At 52.9% G+C, this 22,252-nt stretch overlaps 1 protein-coding gene across 1 annotated transcript; it reads left to right on the top strand.

Moving 5' to 3' along the window:
• The first annotated feature begins 238 nt into the window (after positions 1-238).
• Positions 239-18,086, top strand: STMN3 (stathmin 3). Its single transcript, XM_040609259.1, has 6 exons — positions 239-316; positions 502-649; positions 10,216-10,311; positions 10,781-10,956; positions 11,745-11,936; positions 12,464-18,086. The coding sequence occupies exons 2-6, from the start codon at positions 631-633 to the stop codon at positions 12,521-12,523; spliced, it is 543 nt and encodes a 180-aa protein (XP_040465193.1). The 5' UTR covers positions 239-316; positions 502-630; the 3' UTR covers positions 12,524-18,086.
• The last annotated feature ends 4,166 nt before the right edge of the window (positions 18,087-22,252 follow it).

Below are 22,252 nucleotides of genomic sequence, written 5' to 3'. Positions count from 1 at the left end.
GCACAGTTTGGGATTTGGGATTTACACCTCAGCCTAGCTAAGCCAGACCCCAGACCTGGCCCTGTGGGTGGGAGCCGCCTTGGAATGGATGGGTTAAAAAAAAAAAAGAAAGAAAGAAAGAAAGAAAGAAAGAAAAAGAAAGAAAGAAAGAAAGAAAAGAAAGAAAGAAAGAAAGAAAAGAAAAAGAAAGAAAGAAACAAAGAAAGAATTTGCTTATTTCCATTTTCAGCAAGGGAAAAAGCAGTTTAGCCCATCTAGAGCAGACAAGAACGGGAGGAAGAAGAGGAAAAAGCATCTTTTGCCAGAGCCCAGCTGGGTGTGTCTCCTCGCCCCCCCCCCCCCCCCCCCCCGCGGTGGGTCTGGGTTTCTGGCAGGCAGTCTTGCCTGGGAGGGATCTGCCGTCAAAACCACCCAGGAAAGGAGGCCTGATACGCTAATTAATATTCTGAACTAGTGACCCTTCTTTTTCTTTCCACCCCTTCCCTTTCTCTGGCTCTCCAGCCTCTCCCTGCCGCGGATGGCTGCAGCCCCCTCCAGCTGAGTCAGTCCTGCCTCCCCGCAGCATTGCAGCACCTCCGCAGCTCCCTGCGCTCCATCCTGCAGCACCCGCGCCGCGCCCGCCGCAGCAGCATGGCCAGCACCGTCTCAGGTAGGACAGGCATCTTCTGAGGGGTTTGTCATCGATGTGCTTATAGAACCATCAGGGTTTATTGTTTTTAATCATTATTCGGAGGGTTTGAGGTTGGGGTTTTTTTTCCGTTTCGGGGGAGTTCTCTGATGAGGAGGCAGCTGGTATGGCAGCATTGTTCCCTTTCCTCCCCCATACACACACCCCTCTGATGCAAGATAGCAGGTGGGCTTTTTATTTTAATATGAATACACATGTGATAAACTTGCCAGTTTAAAATATTGTTGCCATTACATTATGCCACAAGAAGATGCTGCTGCATGACAATTTATTATTATTTTTGTAACGTGATGCAGCTTTTTTTCTCCCCCTAAGAAAAATTTACGTGCTGTGTAGCTGGATGCAGAGAAATCAGAAATTACATTTTGTTTTGTGAAGATTGTGTATTGCCTAAATGGGTAACAGAAAGAAAGACATGGACAAGAGACTGACAGTAAAGCCCTAGAAAATCCCCCAAACCCAACCAGAAAAACCTGGGTGGATTTCTGTGTATTCTCAGGGCTTCCCATCCCTAGATTTCTTCCACAGCTCACATTTCTTCGTTAGAAGATGCTACAGGGGAGCGGTCCTCTGATGGCGTTGGGTGAAATCAAATGCTGCAAGGGAAGCCCTTCCTCCCCCCTACAGCAGACGGGGATCTCGGCGCAGCTGCCTGGGAGCCTGGCACCAGGGTCGGCTCTGGCTGCAGGATGGCAGCCTGCCCTGAGGATGCTGCGCTTCTTTGGTCCAGCCGTTCCCAAGAGATGTGTCTTGCCCCTTTCGGCTGGGGAGGAGGGATCCAAATGGCTGAAACTGGGAAGTGGGTGAAGAAGAAAAGCCTGAAATGGTACAATGAATAGTGGGTGGGTTTAGAGGGTCTTTTTCTTAAAAAAAGCTGAGTTTTCTCTTTCAATGGCTCTGAATTCTGCAGTCCATAAAGAGGAGCTTGGGCGGGGGAACTAAACCCTGGAGAGCTGGGATGGAGGGCTGAGGGGGAACAGCAGACAAAAAGGAAAAGCAGGCAGTGCTTTGTGCCCCCCCAGCAGGGGACCAGCCAGAAGGAGACCAGCAACACTTCTTGCTTCTTCCACTGCCCTTTGCCTGTGTTTCCTGCTGTGCCTTCTCTATTCCTTTTTCCTTTGAAAAGATTGGTAGATGCAGGGGAGAGAAGGACAGAGCGATGGGGGGGAGGGGGGGATGGGTGTAAGGGTGCAGCTGATCCCGGTGGGCTTAGCATGCAATGAAAGACAGTAAAGCAGCACTGTAAAAATGTGTCTCTATGACAGAAAATTTTCAGCTATTGTATATATTTCTGCAAGTATCCCTGTCTCAATGAAGGTGTGCGGCAGTGCACGCTCAGGAGGTCCCACCCATCTGCCTGCCTTCTCTACAGAACAGGATTGGACCTCGTTTGCGGAGTGGCGGTGGGAGGGACGGCTGAGGCTCACCAGCCATCGAAACCAAGGTTGCACCGAACTTGAGATGGACGAGGTGGTGGATGAGACAGGCGTAGGCATAACATGCATTTTCCGGTTGGTGCATTCTCTCCCTCCCAACCCACCATATGCCTATGGCATATTTCATCTTCCCAAAGATGCAGTTTTACTGTTAAAGGAGACTCAGGATCGTGAAGAAGTGTGTGCTTAGAGAAACTGCACTTCTTTGTGGCTCAGACCAAGCAGAGAAATGATTTCAAGGAGTAGAAAGCCATGGGAAACCAGTGATGTGGCACGAGGAAAGAGAATAGGGCAGTGTTTGCCAAGGGAGGGAGCAGGGCTGAGCCTCGCCCAGCTGCCTTTGCAGGGAGCAGCTCCCCATCACCTATAGCACTTATAGCAGGAATGGAGAGTAGCCTGGAACGGCAGGAGAAAAAGGCAAGCAAATCCTTAAATTAAGGAGAGTCCATTATTTTCTTCTTTATTGGCAGCAAACGCAGACCCGTGCTGAAGGGAGAGCAGCTGCAATTGTCTGCAGCTGGTGCCCGGGGGCTCTTTTCCCCTTGGGAAGATTTTCTTGGGTTTGTTTAAACAAACAAACAAATCCCTGGATTGAAAAGAAGTGGGGCTTGCTTCCCCCAGCCCAGCAGTCCTCCCTCTTTCCCCCCTGCCACCTTAGGCGTTTCTCCTGGCCATGGTGGCTGTTTTCCGCGCTGGAGCAGCGGGGTGGGCGGCACATGCTCAGTGCGGGCTGAGATGCGGTGCTGGCCCCGCTGCCGGCAGTTGCAGGGGCAGAGCCCTCGCACCCCCTCCCCACCTCGGCCGCACCAGGCTTTGGGCTTTTCCGCACCGCAGAAGGGGCATCTGGCCGGACCCTGCAGGGCTGCATAACTTTCCCCACCATTTGTAGGCATCTGGGTGGAATAAAGAGATGCGAGGTTATAAAATGATGCGGTAAGGTGACAGCCTCGTGGGCTTTGCTCCAATGTCTGCACATCTGAGAAGGTGGAGCCAAGAGGCAACACTGGTTTGTCATTCCTGGCCTTACAACTGGGCACGGTAAATGTGCTTTGGCAGATCCTGAAGTTTTCCCCTCCTACGCAGACACACGAGAGTTGTGTGACTTTGTGTAGGTCTGGGTTATCCCCTTAATCCCTTTTCTGAGATTTTACTGGTAGGCACCGTATGGTATTGCCCTGTCCTGACACTTACTGCTCACGCCGCAGAGCCAGAGCCCTTTCCATCAAGCTCTCCACCTCTGTGTTCTCAAGAAATCACTGTTCTCTTTTCTTCAGGTATTGATGGAGTCTATATGGTCTTAAAAACTTATGTTACTTTTATTAGGACTTCAGTTTTACAAGCCAAAAAAATCTATTGTAGCCATTTTTAATATTATTTTTTTACCACTGTATCCAAATAAGGGGTCAAAATCCTCCGAAAATATTTTTTTTTTCTAAAATATAAATCATATTTTCTTTGATGGCAACATGTAGACTCTGTGAGGATCCCTTACGTATCTCAAAAGAGCCCTTTCTTGAGGCATAGCAATGTTGGTTCGAGTTTGGGGAAGGCATTGTTTTGGCAGATGAACACATTCTCCTTCTGCAAAGGAAAAGCTGAGACTGAGCGGTGTGATGTGGCAGCTGGAAGGTTGCAGATAAGACCTGGGTGGCAGCAGTGTGGGCAGCAGGATGGATTGCAACTTCCAGCTTTCTTAGGGTGAACAGGGCTGATGATTCTTGCTGACAATACTTGGAGGGACCTGAAGCTCACTAAACCTTCTATACCTCTGAAATAATGGGAAACAGCATGCCTGGCTGATCCTTCCCAGGTGTCCAACTGACATGGGCTTTATTCTTCTGGGTGTAAGCTTATGTTAAAAAAAAAATAATCTCCTGTCCAGAGGGCAGTTAAACCGGTGGTCCAGTCTTTGCCTGTGATTTAGAAATACAGAAGAGCTAGAGAGCAACCAAAGGCCATGTGCATGTGCTGTAGCGCTCTGGCACATCCCAACTGGTGAAGAGCTGATCAGCGTATTTCCGAATAATCCTTTTATTCTTTCAAGGTACCTCTACATGTTTAGTGTCATACTAGAGAACCTTGTGTTCTCTGAATGCGTTTATACAAATATTACCACTGTATAGCAGGCAAGTAAAATAATCTTCTGGTTAATGCGAAGGAAACCAAGATCCAGAGACCCAGTGGCTGTCTGGTCACACAGCATGTCTGTACCTGACGCTTCATGGCATTGGACTCCTGTCTCTGCCTCATGAACTGCTGTCTTATCTGGTCCCCAGCTCCTTTGTAGCTCTTTGCCTCATCCAGACCTGACCCTCTGAACCCTCTATGTTTGCCCCAAATCCACAAACACCCTGGGACAGCTGCCTGCATTGGGCTCCTTTCTTTGCTTTATGAAGCAACTCAGGCCATGCTTCTCTCCTTCCTGACAGTCACCCACCAGCTCAGGCTGCCGGGTCTCTGCTGCCTGTTCAGCCCCTCTCTCTTGCCAAGCCCGTAGAAGAGGAGCTTTCCCTGGTTATTTTCTGGAGGGCAGCCCACATGTTCCAGTGGTACAGCCTGGGTGATTTGCTAACCTGTTGGCTGTGCAGAACACAGGTTGATGTGGCGTCCATGAGCTGCAGGTGAAACCCAGGGGAGCGGCCGGGTGACTGGGAACCCTTCCTGGGTGACAGTTTAGCAGATGTCAGACAGAAGGCAGAGTAACCCTCGCATCTGCCTCTTCCCATGGATGGTTCCACATGAACCCACAGTAACTTCTGGGCCTCAGATCTCCTGAGGAGCAGCTGAGATGGTGTATGGCATCAGTGTGGGGTACAAATGCTGATTTGAAGAAAACCCCAAACCCACTAGTGTTTTCTGGTTGTGTGAGCTCCCCACTGACCTGTTTTCAGAAGCTGGGGAGCAAGAAGGTGGAAGCGAGTTAAACTGAAGTGAGGGTCTTGCCATTATTTTTATGCTAAGATTCAGAGCAGGTGACAATATCTAGGGTCTGTTGCACTCTCGAGGCTCATCAAGAACTAGGGTTGCTCTTGTGTATGTGGCATTGCAGTCTTTGTGCTGAAGGACTCCGTTCACTGTCTCTCCAGCTTCCTTACCTTCTGGTTGTGCTTTGTCTATAGTTGTACTTGGACTGTTCCCATTTTTTCATGCTATAATATTCTTTATGGAAGCAATTTTTACTTCTCCGAAGTTATCTCTGCAAACCAAATTATTTCCTTATCATAACCTTCCTTTGACCTTGCTATTAGACATAGCACATCTGGTCTCATCCATTTAAAGTGCCTGAATTCACATAAATTAGTCCCGCTATGCCTCTGGTTCATTATGAATGACTCTGTATCAGCGTTGTGCCTAAATGCCTCACTCTGTTTTGCTGGATGTCATTAAACAAGAAGACAGACTACTCAAGCAGTCTGCAGTTTAATTTTATCTGGTTAGGAGGCAGAGAACAAAACTTTTTGTTGACTAATAAGTGGTGAGCACCACTGCCCAGGTACATCGTGAGTGGGAAGATAGTTCCCGTTGCTCGCACGCTGCACCCATCCCTAGCCCTTCCTCCATCTCCTGCACCACAGTCGCTCCAGGAGCAGCTGGATGGTGTCTCCGGGGGGTGGTGGCGTATCTTGGAGATAAACACTTTCGACGGATAAATGCTGTACACAGGGCTCGTGCAAAGCAGCAAAGCAGTGGAAGTGAATATGTGCTGTGTAGCACTAGAGGGAGCACAGGAGATGAGTGGCTGGAGAGAAAGCAAGCTGGGAGCAACCTGGCCCTCTTGGTGGCTTGATGAAGGCCCAGGTGATCTCTCTTCTTCTCCTTGCCACAGGGAGAAAGGTGTTTTGCCCGTGCAATATATAGAGCACAGAGAAAAGTTAGATGAACAATTTTAATAAAGATGAATTGTGGCCTGGGGTGTGCAATGGAATATAAACAAAGCAGGATCTGACTGTGCTGTTTACAGGGCATAAATACTCAGAGATGCTGAGGACTGGTCCTTTTTAGATAGTATTCTATCTTAATCACTACCCAGGGCCCTATGAAACCAACTAAATGCAAGTTCACCCCTTTACAGGATGGGACTCTGATATATTTTCTATAACTTCTACAGTTTATTCACTCAATTTACACAACTCCGTTATTTGCAATGTTTCACCCAAACTCTGAGATGAAAGCTGTGAAGTGTTACGACTTAGTGATGAAGACCATACCAGAGTGAATGAGCTTGTTACTATTGCAGCATTTGTCCAAAAAGAAACATAAAATATCCACAATTCATACCTGAGTGAGCAGCCTGTCCTAACCCTTCACCCATCAGTGGGACAAAGCTCTTGCTGTACCTCGGAGACCATGGTGACACTGTGGTGTAGTGTCCCCTAGGAACTGAGCCAGAGCGCCTTACTAATTTATGCACACATACAATATTTGCTCAATGTGAGCTGAATTTATGTTTCCTAACTTGGCAGAAGTAAAAAATGCAAATAGATGCTTAAATAACAAGTACAGCATTTCGTGTCTAATTGTTCTTAAATTATGTACATTTGTGCACTAGAAGACATACAGTCTGTCCTGGAAGGGACTTGGTGGCCATAGCATATTCTGGCCAGCCAGCTCTCTTACCTTGGCTCAAGGATTTTGTCTGCTGGCATAAATATGTCCTCAAAATTTTGTCTCCATTGTCAAATGTGAGTGCAGGTACTTCTGAACTAAATTTTAGTGCTGAGGTTTGCAGTGCTGATCTCCTACCCTTGGGCGTTTCAAGCAGGTCCTTGTGACCAGCGGCGCTGGAGGCACAGCCCAGGGGCTCGTTGGCAGCCCCCTGAAGTGACCCAGTCGTTGTGTTTCTTGCTTTTACTTGCTGGATCAGAGGATCTACCCCGCTGACAGGAGGCCTTTTCTTATTTTAGCCTGTTGACAGCGTGCTGGATACACATACCGCCTATTTGTCACTGATGGTCAAAAGCGCACAAGGCCGTGGGCGTTGCTGTGGGTGCCCCTGTGTCCCCGCGGGGACAGAGCGGGGCCGGGAGGGCCCCAGGATCCATCCATTTCTGGGGCCGTGGGTCGGGGTGACTCCTTCGGGGGCCGCTCCTGCCCCCTCCTCATGACAAAGCCTCTGGGCTCGGTGCTGCTGGGGGCTTGCCGGGGGCTTGCCGGGGGCTGTGGCGACCGGGCAGCTCCGGGCCGGGGTCTCTCGGGGCGGGGGTGCGATGCTGAGCGGGCCCCTCCGGGCCGGGTCCTGGGGTCTCTCCGAGGGGGCGGTGCTGAGCGGGCAGCTCCGGGCCAGGATCTCTCGGGGTGGCCGTGGTAACCGGGCAGCTCCGGGCCGGGGTCTCTCGGTGTGTGTGTGCGATGCTGAGCGGGCAGCTCCGGGTCGGGATCCTGGGGGTCTCTCGGGGGAGCGGTGCTGAGCGGGCAGCTCCCGGGCCGGGGTGTCTCCGGGGGGAGGGGGCTGTGCTGAACGGGCAGCTCCGGGCCGGGGTCTCTCGGGGGGGTGTGTGTGCGATGCTGAGCGGGCAGCTCCCGGGCCGGGGTCCCGGCGCCGCGCGGACCCTCCCCGGCACCGGCCGCGGGGTCTCGGGCCGCTCCCGGTGCTCCCCCCGCCCCCCGAGGCGCGGGGCGGGAGCGGGTTCTCCCGACGGTGGCGCTGCGGGAGGTGACCCCGCCGGTCCCCGCGGCCCCGCAGCGCCCAGCCCCGCCCCGGCCGGGCCCGCACGCGCCGCCGATGGCACCGGGTGGCGCGGGGGGCAGCTGCGGCCCCGGCGTCGGTGTGTGTGTGTGCACAGCAGCTCCGCAGCTCGGTACGGCCGTGCCGCAGCCCGGCGGGGGGCGTCCCTCTGCCCTCCTCCTTTTCCGTTCAGTTGACGGGGCGGGGCGGGGGGGAACGGTCAGTGCGCGCTGCAGGAGGGAAAGCGCCGCCGGGAAGATCCCGATGGGATGGAGGCAGCTGCGGAATTACTACAGCAGCTCTGAAGGCAGGGACCGCAGCGCACTCGTCTACACAGAGCGTGGAACCAGCGCAGGGCAGACCTACTGCAGTCCAAGTAATGACACAAACAGCGCTGTGCTCCGTAACGGGGGCTAGGGGACAACTGAACGAGTGGGCTGGGGGTGCAGCACTTCTGCTTAATGTCTTGATTTCACCCAGGACCAGACATAATGGTAGAGCAACGACCCCGGTGCATGGTTCGTATTAAGAGATAACATCTCTCATTCAGTCCAGGGGACCCTCCTCAGGGCCCTTGGCAGCACATGATGGGATACACCAGCTTGCTGCTGCATGCCCCGACTTCTAGCACGATACAGCACTCTCAGAGGCTTTCCAGTGACATTTTTCATTAAGAACAAAACCAAAGATGTCCTGCTCTGTGGCTAGCTCTGCTGGTGGAAACTATTCCTATTTGATTTACAGGACTGCTCAGGGTATTAAAATCAGAACGTGCAGCAAACTAAAAAAATGTTCAGTAAAGAGCTGTGCTTCAGAGACTGTTGGTTAGCAAAAGGAGGGTGTTAATTAGGATGAAGTTCTGTACCTAGAAGGAAAAATAAGTGCACATATGAAGCAGGCATATGAAACCACTGTTTTCCCACCTGAGTAGCTGCAGGAAGGCAGAGGAGATCTGAAAGATGCTCCTGAGAGAATGTGGTACACAAAGTGATACTTTTTTCAAAATTGTTCTGTATCTAATGCCTCTTCAGATCACAAAGCTCTGGGGATTTCCCTTCCCTGGCCCAAAGGAGCGTCTTGCTCTGAAGGTGGCATTGGCGGCCAGGCTGCAGGTTCATCTCTGGCTGGAGGTCAAACGGCAGCTCGGTCAGGAAGGGTCAACCAAGGCCAGGAGCACAAGGACATGTGGGAAATCCAGAAGTAGGACCAAGGCAGAGCAGCAGCATGTCTGTGCCCTTGGTGGAGGGAGGAGGAGGGGCAGCATGAGGAGGCTCAGGGCAGGTTTGGCCTGACACGAAGCTGTGAAGACTCTCCCCGCATGCCTGGGTGTCCCCTGTGAAGCCAGGCCAGGGCAGAGCCTCACAGCATGTGGGAGACAGCAGCACCCACTGCTGAGCCTCAGCTGCTGACCTGTGATGTGGCAGTGTTGCTGCAAGGGTTACACTGGTGTGATAAAGAACTTGACAGCCTGATGGAGCACCTTTCTGTTTTCAAGTCCTTCTATTCTGAGGTTCTTTGTCAAGTGTGAGCGAACAGTTCACTGTCTTTAATGTGCTAAACTCCAAAAATACAGGTGAAGGTTGCCCCAGAAACAGACCCACTGCAAGCTGTGGTGCTGCTGTCGTTGGGGCAGCAGCTTGTGTACTTGTGATCACTGAGGATGCTGCAGTGCATCCTCCAGTGACAGGAATGATGAGCAAACTGGAGGGATCTTGCAGCAGTGGAGCTCGAAGGGTTTGTGTATTTCCCTGTCCTATGCAGAAGGCTGTGGGGACAGAATTTGCAGACCAGTATCAGCCTCTGCCTGTGTGGGCCAAGGTGGTGACAGAATCCACTTACACCCCCCCTTATCTGCTTCTGCAGGGAAGAAAGCACCTCAGGAAGCTGGGTTACAGCAATCCCCCTGCTTAGCAGCACCCTGAACTGTATCTTCACTCAGATGCCCATTTTTTTTCTCCACATTGCTGGCTGCCTCTTGCTTCTTCACCCTGATGTCAGAAATGCATATTCCTAACTTGCCAGGGGTTGAGCAATGTTTTCAGGTATTGATGTGCGTTGTTTTACCTCTGAGTCTGGAACTGGAATGGAGAAAGAGTCTGGGCAGCTGTCCCGATGGGGTTAACTACACGGGCTGCAGTGTTTTACTCCTTCGGAGTGAAAATCCTGCACAGAAACTTATACCTCTAGATGTGGCAAATTCCTACTGTGTCTTCCTACCACATTTGCCACACTGGCAGCTAGTTTAATCTGCTCTAGAACAGATGCTCATTGGGAACCTCTTGGCAAGCTATAGCACCCTGGAAAAGATTCCACAGAGTCTGGTAGCTGAAAATGTGTTTTCTTCTGTCCACTTGCTTCATTTCTCCGTGACAAAGAGCTGCCACTGCCATTAGACACTCTTCTCATTGCTATTTTGTACTTTTCAGCCTACAAGGAGAAAATGAAGGAGCTGTCTCTGCTCTCCCTCATCTGCTCCTGTTTCCACACCCAGCCCCATCCCAATACCATCTACCAGTATGGAGGTACGTAACCTGCTCTCACAGGGGCCACGACATCATTTGCGTGATGCTCCAGCAGACAACTTGGGAGCTCGTCAGAGTGCTGGGCTTTCCCAGACTGGAGCAGCAATCCATGCCTCAGCCCAGGGTCTTTCTGTTTAGTCTCCTTTCACAGTTTATGTTATTAACATAACCAACATTTTCCCAGAAAGTGCCTGCAGAAGCTGTCTGCTTCATGCTGGGGTGATGCGTAAGATGTTAACAGCAATATGGCCGTTCTGTAACTATGCCATGAATTTAAATTAATTGCATTGACATAGAGGGGGGATGAAGCTGATCGCTAATCGGGAAATTTTGGAGACAGAACAAAATCACCCATATCAGGGCATGGGAACACCCTAATTCCTATGTGAAGAGCTCAGTGCCCTCAGGCGAATGCTTTCCTGAGTGTCACGGCTCCACAGAGTCGCTGTTTTTTGCCCCTCCCCCAAAGATATGGAGGTGAAGCAGCTGGATAAGAGGGCATCAGGCCAGAGCTTCGAAGTGATCCTGAAGTCGCCTTCAGATTTATCTCCCGAGAGCCCCATCCTTTCCTCCCCACCCAAGAAGAAGGATCTGTCCCTGGAGGAGCTGCAGAGGAGGCTGGAGGCTGCAGAGGAGAGAAGGAAGGTAATGAGATGTCCTGTAGAAGCAGTGACTTTTCTGTGATGGGTACCAATTGCACCAAACCCTAAAACTGGCTTAGCAGGAGCAATCTAAAATGGCTGGGAAGAGTCTTCTGACAGTTATCATTATATTCCACTGTAAATTGTCAGGTGAGACATGGGAGTCATGGAGTGAGGTTCTGTAGCCTTGTTTAGGCAGGGAACTGGACTCGATGATCATCATCGTCCTCCTGTTCCTAAAACCACACAGTATGGGGTCCTCTGCATGTGACCTGCCGGTGGGGGCTGTTCTCGCCAGCTGATGCTGCAGATGTAGCAGGTGGTCACACACCAGCCTGAACCACACCGAAACACAGCTGTGTGTTTTGGACAGCTGGCTGTGCCACATTTTATTGTAAGTGCTGTATGAAATGTCTCCTGGTGAAAACTGCTGAAAAGGAGAAAACCGGTAGAGTAAAACAGAGTATAAATGTTATGGGTATTGGTGGCTAAGAGGAGAGCAAGCTGGAATCATTGAAAGGATGAGGTGACACTTGGAGAGGAGACTCACGTCCACGTGCAGGTCACCTTGGTTTTGCTGAGCTGGCGGGCGCAGCGTTGCATCGCCTGGAGCACCGGGCCCAGCAGACATTGCCCCACAGCAGGAAAAAGGTATCAAAGTATCTTCCAAGCCAGAGTGTTATGGGATGGAGGGGGGTGGCAGAGTGGCTTTGAGCAGAGGAGATGGTCAGAAAGCCTTTCTGGGGAGCTGAAGGCTAGAAGAGCCTCTTCGGTTTCCTTACACCTCGGCAGACCCAGGAGGCACAGGTGCTGAAGCAGCTGGCGGAGAAGCGGGAACATGAGCGGGAGGTGCTGCATAAGGCACTGGAGGAGAACAACAACTTCAGCCGCCTGGCCGAGGAGAAGCTCAACTACAAGATGGAGCTGAGCAGGGAGATCCGCGAAGCACATCTTGCCGCCTTGAGGGAGCGGCTCCGTGAGAAGGCGAGTGCGATGCTGCGGGAGAGGGCTGGGTGCTGGTGGCCATGGCAGGAGCTGGGGTCTGGTCCCTGCAGGTTTGTCCCAGTGCGATGGGCACAGAAGAGTGAGCATCCCATTGCTGGTAGGAAGCGGGATGTGGAGCAGCTCCACTCAGGAGCAGCATGAGGAGGGGGGAATGTGTCTTTCAAGGTTAGTAGAGAAAATACCATCTGGCTGATCTTGATAAGTGTAAGCTCAAAGGCACGGGGTCAGGCCCACCCCACATCCACGGGTGGGTGGCCGAAGGGCTTTGCAGAAGGCAGGAGCCGCGAACGTGTTTGCTGTAGGTTCGCATCACCTCCAGTCTCCCACAGGTGAGATGCTTTGATCCTTGCAGGTATAACCCGCTGCCCTCGGGGTGTGTTGGATGGGTGACCAGTCTCTTTTCTTTTGTTTTTGCCTGATGCCAATTCTGTGTGCAGGAGAGAAGGAAAGCAGAAATTGCAAGCACAGAAAGTGTTAGCCTGGTGGTGTCTCTCCCATCTTTGCAGGAACTGCATGCAGCTGAAGTTCGCAGGAACAAGGAACAGCGGGAGGAGATCTCTGGATAAAGGGCTTTTCTACACATCTAGCACCTGATTCCTGTTAACAAACCAACCAATCGACCAACCACCACATTTTATTTTGTTTGTCTAGATGCAACATTCGGTTCTCCATCCCCCCCTCCCCTGGTGTTCGTCCCCCAGCTACACGCTTCTCTATCTCTGCATCCTTAATAGTCAGTACTTGTGGAGATTCACAGATCATAGGGACCTCTAAGCAAAATAGCAACTAGTTAACATGAAATAGAGAATCAGTCAATCGACCGGTCAATCAAACAGCTTCTTTGGAGGGTTTTGTCCTTTTTTAAAAAAATATTTCTTAAACTGATGTAAAAAAAAATAATTAAGATATTAATAAATTCAACCAGCAGTGTCACAGAGATACGGATTTCTTATCTGGGGCTTTTACTCCTCTTGGTGTTTGCTCTGAGCCAAATATCAGTTTCAGAATAACGGGAAGTAAGTGGTAATTTCTGTGTGTGGAGTGGAACAGGGAACAGCCCCGTGTTTGCCAGCGGTAGGAGAGAGGAATGAGAGGGTTGGATGGCTCGGGAGTCACGGCGTGCAGAAACCTCCCGCCCTCAGCGGTGCGCGGAGCCAGCCCAGGCAGGCAGTGAGCCAAAGGCCTCGTCTCTGCAGGATTATTTGATACCCGTGTGGAAGTAGGGGAGGGTCCCCACCCAGAGCTCGGTGCCCCTGGCACGGCCTGGTGTGCTGGGTGCCCGCGGGCTGAAGGAGCCGGTCGAGCGAGCTGCCCTCTCGAGCCCCAGAGGTCTTGGCCGCGCAGCTGGGGAGCACTGCAGGTGGCGGTGGCACCCCCAGCTCTGCGGGACCCCTGGGAGAGGGCACTCGCTCTGCCACTCCCCGGCGCTCCCACGACACCGTGTGTCACTCCACAAGAGAGCAAATCCAGTAGAGACGGTGCATGGTTGTGAACTAGCCTTTTAGTGAGCAGAATAACCATCCTTATTCCCTGTTTCCAAAGATGGATGTCGCTCTTCGATGCCGTTACAGACACCGAGAGTGGAGAGGGGCTTGGGGGCAGCACCCTGGGGGGCAGCACACGCCAGCTGCCTGCTGCTCCCTCCGGACCTGCGGCTTTGGGCGAGATGGAGCTAAGGGGCAGTAATTCTGCAGTAAGGGTGAAGAGATAGCCCCATGCTCGCTCCTTGTCTATCTTTCTCTTTTTAAGGCCTGTTTTTAAGAAAAAACCCTTGCCTCTTGATGGAGGTAGGGATGAGCAGAGAAGATACAAGCATGGTAGTAATGTCCCATCTAAATAGGTGCCTGTCAAAGCCCACGGAGCTCCTCATCTTCGAGAGTCACAGCTGCGGAGGTAGCCAAGGTGCAGGCAAGGGGGCTGCCACCCTCCCGCCGAGACCTGCTCGCCTTGCCCCACCTCTGCTTCTGCCTTGAGAAACTAAGTGGAGATGTTGCATCCGAAAAGCAGGGACCAGCCACCTCCCAGCGCGGGGCCTCGCAGGACACGGTGCTGGGACTCAGCCCTGGAGCAGGGTCCTGCAGCCAGGGTTTGCAGAGGATTCCGTGGAAGCTGCTTTCATTGGAAGCAGAAGGTAAAAAGACTTCCCCTCTGTCCCATGCTTCGAGATCACTGGGTTCTTCTTTTTTTTGCAGACCGGTGCGGTGTTCCGGGGACATGGCGCAGGGTGCCTGGGCAGTATTTACACCAGGGCGCTGCTCCTGCCTGCCTCGCGATGGCCCCTCCGTCTGGGCTGCCCTCTCAGACCTCAGAATAAACCAAAGGGGCATCCAAGGCACCAAGATGTTTAATTATTAGTAATTGCTATCCTCTGCACGCTGTGCCTCCAAAGAGCCATTCCATGGGTGGGATCAGGGATACCTGCGGTGGGCTTTGCAGGATCCTTGGGGAATAATTTAAGCAAACGAGGGGTGCCGGGTGGGCACGGGCGCAGCCCACCCAGGGTCCCCATGCTCTGCGCAGCAGTGGCGGACAGCGAGGAGCTAGAGCAGATGAGGGATTTGCAGAGGGAATAGCGATCCCCTTGCCTCTCCTCCCCTCTGAAAAAGAAATCATTGCTGTGTTTTGCCAGAAGCTGAAGTTTTCTGTCTACCTTGCGCTTTAATTAGTTGAAGAATTGATTACGGCCTGGGGTGACCATCAGGCAGTGGCAGAAACCCCACAGAAAGCCAAAGAGCAGCAGCTGCTGGAGAACAGACCCCGGGGCTCTTTGCTAATCTCCCCCGAAGTCCCAGCTGGGTTTGGGAGGGATCCCCAATGGCCACAGTTTGATGTTAGGGGACTCTGCTCCTAAAAGGGTGGGCTTCCTTACTCCCAAACCCCTCGGCCTGGGCCGGCGGGAGCACAGGACTGTTAGAATGCCCCAGCACTGTCAGTGACAAAAAAAATAATAAATTATATTTAGGGCTAAGAGGGAAAAGGGAAGGAAACTGAGGGTTGAATTTCTTAACAGTAGCTAATGATCAGTTTATAGTAGCAGCTGTCTTAGATAAGCATCTGTGTAGAGCGCAGCATCACCGCCAGCATCACCTCATTCATATAGTGATGACAAATTTTAAAAAGTTTAAAAAAAAATTTAAAAGTAATTTAAACAAAATGTTTGTGTGTAAGAAATGGTTGAAACTGTCAAATGTCTGTGTCCCGCACGTTGGTGGGATCTGAGAAGGTATCTGCGAGATATTAACCCTGTCCTACTCTCTGTGGTGCTGAGTGTTTGCTTGGTGTGTAATTCTGACCTGGAGCTTGTTGTAAATACTGTTTTTAGTACTATGATTATTATGATTATTATGATTACTATTATCAGAAATGTTGTACTCATGAGCAGGAGTTTCAAACAAGAGAAACGACAGTTTTCCCTCTCTTCTGGGGGCTCAGAAGGAGTCAGAGGATCGGGTGAAGGCAGGGTGCTGGCAGGGTGGGATGCCGGACCAGAGACCAGCTGGAAAATCACGGAGTCAGGAGCTGGAGGCAGCTGAGTCCTGCAGGCAGGGCGGTGAGAGCGGTGATGGGCTGCTCCTCATGCTGGGAGGAGAAGGAAGGGCTGAGAGGTGAAATAGAGGTGATGCTTCAATTCTAGTACATATAATTTAGCATTAACCCAAACCTCCTCATGTGTGTGGGGGTCCAGGCTCTTCCCTGCAGCCCCAGGGGAAGCCAGAGGAGCCGAGAGGTTTGGGGTGTGCTGAAGGAGGAGCGGTCGGTGGCAGGTTGTGATGGTTAGAGGTGTCCTCCCCATCTCTGGCCTCGGTTCCTGCCTGGATCTTCCACCTTGGTTCTTTGTGCTGCCCCACGCCTGCTCTCCTCTCCCTTCCTGGAGGCCAGCCTGGCTCTCAGGTGGGGACTTATTCTTGCAATACCTTTGCCTGGCAAAAAATCCCATGGGAAAGGCACAAGAGAGTGGCCCGGCACAGGGTGCTCATGCAGGTGTGAGCACTGAGAAACTCACTTTTCTCACCTCCATTGGGTCGGTGCTGCGAGGGACAGTGGATGTGGCTGGGAAGTGTGTTAGTGCAGGGTAAGCTCCTGGGTCAGAGGAGCGGGTTTGTGCAGGGAGAGTTTTGCATCGGTAACGTCAGGTAACTGCCGCCGAGACGCGTTGTGCCAAGGAAACAAGGTCATCCGTGGGGCCAGATGCTTTAGGTGTAGCAGAGCGACGTTTGCCCGGTGCAGATGAATGTAGTAGAGATGTTAGGGAGCTTGACGTCTGTCCAGTGCCACTGGACGCTATCAGGGAAATGTGTGATTGCTTTGGCTGCGTGCACCAACTCCGGCAGGTTGGGCTGGAGAGGGGGTGTCCGCCCGCCTACTGCTGCTCCAGACCCGAGGGATGGCACTGCTGTGGCCAGCGGCTAACGCGGCGCCGTGCCCGGCCGGCAGCACACCCTCTGGGATCACGGCTATTTCATGCCTTTCCATATCCCAGGGTTGCTAATGGTTGTGTGCAACAGCATACTTCATGCCTCAATTGAGACTAATTAAGTATCCTCATTAACATCCTTACTGTCCCAGCCTCCCTCATTCCCAGACTTTTCCCACGTCCTGCGGTCACAGACATGGCATGCAACCCCCCCCCGATTCCCAGGGCCACCTTCCTTATGGGAGGGCTTGAGGTTCTGCATTGATTCCCGTAGATGTTTATGAATCAAGCTTTGTAACGACAGTTAGCAACCCCATTTTTGCAGCAGCATATGAACATGAGACTTTGTGCGTGGCAGGGAGAGCATCCTCAAGGCAGCTGGCAGCATCCCTGCCTGGACCACAAACGTTTGCAGTTGTGTGAGGGAGGAAAGACGAGATGGTAACAATGAATTACGTGTATGCATCCAACTTTCAAAGAGCACTCCTGGAGCAGGGCCTCTGATTCGAGCAAGGCAGAGAAGCTGAAGCTAAACAAGTTCCCAGCTGGCACCGACAGCCGGGCGATAAGCAAAGTTGCGCTGAGCTGGGACAACTGGCCTCAGATCCCAAATCACAGCTCTGTGCTCGTATTAGCCCTTACAGCAAAGAGCTTGGCTCTGCCTGTAAATGGGTGCTTCCCAGCGATGCTGGCCCCTCAGACTGCTTCTGGACTAAGCCCATTCCTCATCCTATTAATTTGAAGTCATTAAAAAGTCTTGCTCTAACCCGGAGGTGGGGTTGCCTCTGAGCTGGCTTTCCAGGGACAGTGGCTGTTCATGACTGCATGCATCCTACCTTGGGGGTAGGTCGGTATTGCTGCTCCTTTTCAAATGTAAACTTCAGCTTGCTTGCTTCTGCTTAGCCTGGTGTGACTCTCTGGCCCTGGCTCTGCAAAGCCTGTCTCATGGGGTCCGTTTAATTCCCTCCTGCTGCATTACTTTCCTCCCTCACAGCGGCTGTGCACATGCGCACAGAAATGCATACGTGGAAACGATATATGCACATACACTCTTACACCACGTGAAATGAGTCAGGGAATGGCTGTTTACGGTGCTAGAGATTTCTTACTATCCATGCTAGGGATGAGATGACATAGTAAGACCAATAAACTCCACCTTTGTAGTCAGTTGTCTTTAAGTAAAGCAAAAGAGGGGCACTGGCCAATGCTTACGGTTGGGTGCTCCGTGGTCCCCGGGGTGCTGGGAGGCGAGCACGGGGGGCACCGGGCAGCCCAGCCCCAGCATCCCCCATGCCTCAGTTTCTCCCCACCCCATGACAAGGGGCCACCGACGCTCCCTACCCCACGGGGACCACGGGACAGCCAACACAAACACGTCTCTCAAGTGCTCTGAAAATGGAAAGTACTGAAGTACCGAGCGTGGTACACAGCTGTCCGCCCTGGGAGGAATAAACTGGCCCATGGCTGCAGGCAGAGGTTTGGAAGATGACTGCGTGGCCACGGGGCTGAGCTTAACCCCAGGGCTCAGCACCCTGGCTGCCCTCCAGGGCAGGATTCACTCCTCCTGCTGCAGCCTGGGCCACCTTTGCTCATGCCGGGTGGGGAGCTGGCATGGTGTCGTGGAAGGACTTTCCATCACTAACAGAGCCTTGTCTGGTTCCCTTCGGTCTACCGCGTGCATTTCATTGTCAACTTGAGGTTGTTGTTGTGCAAAAGAAGTGATTATGGGAAAAAAAAAAAAAAGGAAAAAAAAAAAGAAATAAACTTGGTATGAAACCATATGTGTCCGTCTCTCTCCATAAATGGATCATTTTAGTTCTGAGGCTTCTCTTTGTATTGTGAGAATACTAATAAACTGCATTAAATGGAAAACTGACCTAAAGATTTAACAAAATAGAGTTTAAGCATCTGTATGAGTACTATGCATCCAGCATAAAAGACGCAGCAACCCGCAGTTTATCCCCATTCCCAGAGGAAAGAAATAATAAGACATTTGAATGAGGGTACTGCTGACATCCCTTGCAGCTGGCAAGGTGACAGCACGCAAAGTCTTCACAGAGGAAGGTTGAAAAAGATATAAAACAAATACAAGTACAATAAATCCAGTTCTAGAAAACACGTGAGCTGCTTTTTTAAAAGAAACCCAGTGCTTGCTTAGCAAGCTTTTCCTGAGAAACGGTCCAGCCTTCCCGCTGGGCTGGCCGCGGCAGGGGGAGTGGGGCTGTGCTTCCCACCGAGAGGGGCCCCAGCCCGGGAGACCCGGCACGGCCAGCACTCAAAATCACATCCTGGGGGCCAGGTACACAAAAATGCCCCAAAAGCTGCAACCGGAAACAGAGACATTTGCAATCCACAGGGACACCCGAGGGGAAGGTGCCTGGCCGCTTCCCCAGAGCTGCAGAAAGGACCCCCCGCTTGCTTTTATTTGGGGGCTTCTGCTGGCATGAGCAGTGCCCGATGTCACTGCCTGCTGCCCCCCACCCTCGAAGGGATATTTGAACAGCAGCACCCATATGGGCTGCTCCACACCTAGCGATCCTCTCCGAGTAACAAATGTGGGAGACTTCACACAAGTCTCAGTGGCACCTGGTGCACAAGAAGCTAAGCCGAGGGGAAGGCAGGTGGTGAACGTTAATTCCTGGGGCAGCTCTTCTGGGAGAGCAGAGAGGACAGGAGAGCACGGGGGCCATCACCGAGTCAGCGCCTGATGCTCTTCCCATGTGTGCAGGATGCTGCTGGCTGCACAAACCGGAATTCTATATTTTGCAGCGTGACCTTCCTGAGTTTAGAGATAAGGACCTAACTGCCAATGCAGCATTGCTCGCTTTCCTTCCAAGGTTCACTACAGACCACTCACCCAGGCTCCTAAAACAAGTGGATGTGGTAAAGTAAGCCTCTGCATTTGTCTTAGGAAGACAGGCACAGCCCTTGGTGCCACAAAATTCAAGATATATTGGAGAGACCAAGCATGGTCACCCTCTAACTAGTTAGTTTGAGTCAGATCCTTCATCCTCTTGTGAGCTGAAGGAGAAAACTGCAGAGGAATGGGATCGGTTGGGGAGAGGGTGGGAGAGAGGAGCAGCAGCTGGGGCAGAGGCTCCCACCGCCCTCCAGTAGCCCTGCGGGGCTGAGCGCCTGCAGGCAGGACCCAGAGGGATTAAAGACACCAGGCTGAGGTCTTGGGAGCAGCTTGTAGAACCAACCAAAATGCTTCTTCAAAGATCAAAACCAGGCCAAGAAAGCAAAAATACCTAAGTAATTCTTGGAAGGATCCATACAAAGGGCTCAAACTGTGGCTGAGTGAAGGGAAGAGAACAGCGGCTCTGGCAAGGTGAACGCAAAAGCACACCTGGGCAGGCAAAAAGAAAAAAAAGATTTTGCAGAGTAATTTGCTGAAGGTTTGAAAAATAACAGGCTGCTTTTTCTCAGCACCCTCACTGATGCTAAGGCTGCGAGCGAGTCTGCCAGCTGATAAAGGCAGGAGCGAGTCTGCCAGCTGATAAAGGCAGGACCCAGGACCGGGAGCAGCCAGCAGATAAGGAGCCAGGAGGTGAATCCCTCCCGGCTGTGGGTGCTAGGGGAGAGCCCAGGGACGTTCCTGTTGTCTGGGGTCTGACAGCAAAGCCAGGTTTTGCTTCCCAAGAGGCCACAGGCTGCTGGGAAAACTGGAGCAGGGCAGCACCTCCATGGGTTTGCTGCCTTCTTACCATCTCTATAATGCCTCTGCCACTGGGCGCCGTCGGGGGACAGTTGCGTTGGCAAAGGGACCTGTCCAGCCCCACTGAGGTCCAAGGACACAGCTGGCAGGGCAGGTCCCTGGGGAGCCGCCAGCAGCAGCATCGGTAGAAATATAGACAGGCTTCCTCGGAAAAGGGCGTTACTGGCCATTTGCAGCAGGTGAATTAACATCACTGGTAACTGTTGGTCATCTTGGAGAAGGAACAGAAATCCAATTCTTTGTGAAATATCACCATAACAAGTATTAGCTTGGGTAAACTGGAAAGCAAGCAGGAACATGAGGGAAGTGGAGCTGGCAGCTGGTTTTTGGGCAGGTTTGGTTTGGATGTGGAGAATGGAAAAAGGAAAGGAAGAGCTTTGAGAAAAAAATAATTAAATAAACCACTACAAATCTATCAGACAGCACAGACGTGCCGGGCCAGCCAGAGCCCAAGTGCAAGGCAGAAAATGCCACTCACCAAATAGCTGTGAAAACCCGACAGAACTAAAAAGTATCCAGAGCGTTTCAAAAAGGGATTCATGACTTTTTGGGCCTCTGGTTTGGCTCTGCCTTTTTTAGAGTGCGTCAACCACTCACTTGCAGAAAAAGCGCAATGTAGTAAGATGATGCAAAAAAGTCCTCCCTTAAAAAGCACTCCGCGTCTTTCAAAGCCCCAACCTGGCGGGCACGGTGACCCAGAAAGGGCAGAAATTGCACCAAAACCTGTGTGAGCGTGAGGCAGCTGGGGGAAACGCCAGCGGGCAGAGCCACAGCACGATATTTAGTGCTGATGTGACCCCTGACCAGCCTGGCGGTGCGGTGCAGCGCCACAGCACCTTGCATGCCCTGGGTGCCATGCAGAGTCCCCCTCCCAGGGACAATGGCTCTGCCCAGCCGCTGGACAGCCGTCACACCGGGCACCCACCGAGGGGGTTGCAAAGTGCAGCGGCAGCGCGGGCATCTCAGGTAGGAGGAGGTGTTGGTGTTGCCTTAACGGAGCGACTCCTGAGCCACCCTGAACAGCCACCATGCCTGCAGACCACCGAGGGGGCACTTTCCCTTGCAGGGGCAAAACACACATTTCTATCTCCCCTCTTACAACTCGCTGCTGATAAGGACAGCGAGAGCCCTCCGAGCACTCCTTTATCTCTTCGGGTTTTATTAGGCCTCTGAGCGGGGGCCATGCCGAAGAGCACTGCAGCGTGAGACGCCCGACGCTCCCCCTTGGGATGGTCCAGGCTGGGAGGTCACTGGTGACACCCCGATGCCACCCCTGAACCCCGGCAGCCTCCGGTGCTGCCCAGCAGTGGGGGCAGCCAGCACTGCCTGGGCAAGAGGGAGCATGGGTGGCACCCACTGCCGAGCTGCGCGCTGGACACCCCAAAATGCTGTGGGGAGCGGCACACGCTGTCCCTCAGTGGCACCATAGGCCCCAGTCCCCCATCAAATATGCTCCGCACCCCCAAGTGGCACATGCACACCTCCCACCCGTGCACACCCCCACACGGGGGGGGGAAGAAACAGGCATCCAGCACCCACGCTCGGCCTCAAGCACACACACAGCCTTGGGGGCGGGGGGGGGGGGGGGCACACACAGCATGATGCAGCCATGCCTGGGATGGGGGGGGGGGGGGGGCACACGTTTGGGGGCCCAGGGAGGGTGTGCATGCAGAGGGAGGGCACCATGTACCACCGCAAGGGATCACACTGGGCATGCACAAACCGATGCATGCAGGGCACAGGGGGCACAGGCAGAAGATGGGGGCTTGCCAGGCCCTGGGTGGGGGCAGGCAGGAGACCTTGGCAGGCGGATACACAGAAGACACAAGGGGCTTGCTGGGCCCTGGAGTGGGGATGGGCATATGCAGGAGACATGGGGGGGGGGGGACACCGGGCCCAGGGGACACGTGCAGGGGACATGGGGGGCATGCAGGGCACGGGGGCTGGGGGGCACATGCAGAAGACACAGGGGGCACACTAGGCCCTGGAGGACACACACACAGAGGCATCCCAGGGGGCATGCAGGGCACTGGGGAGGGGGTCACGGGGGAACATGTTCAGGAGAGCCGGGGGGGGGGGGGGGCAGGTGTCCGGGGGGAGGGGGGGGCATGGGGGACATGTGATACACACAGAGGACTGGCGGGGCAGGCCGGGGCAGGCACG

This window comes from Falco naumanni, chromosome 10 (genome assembly GCF_017639655.2).
Source record: "Falco naumanni isolate bFalNau1 chromosome 10, bFalNau1.pat, whole genome shotgun sequence".
Lineage (NCBI taxonomy): Eukaryota > Metazoa > Chordata > Aves > Falconiformes > Falconidae > Falco > Falco naumanni.
Note: the sequence above shows the minus strand (reverse complement) of the source record. Positions and strands in the feature narration are given on the sequence as shown.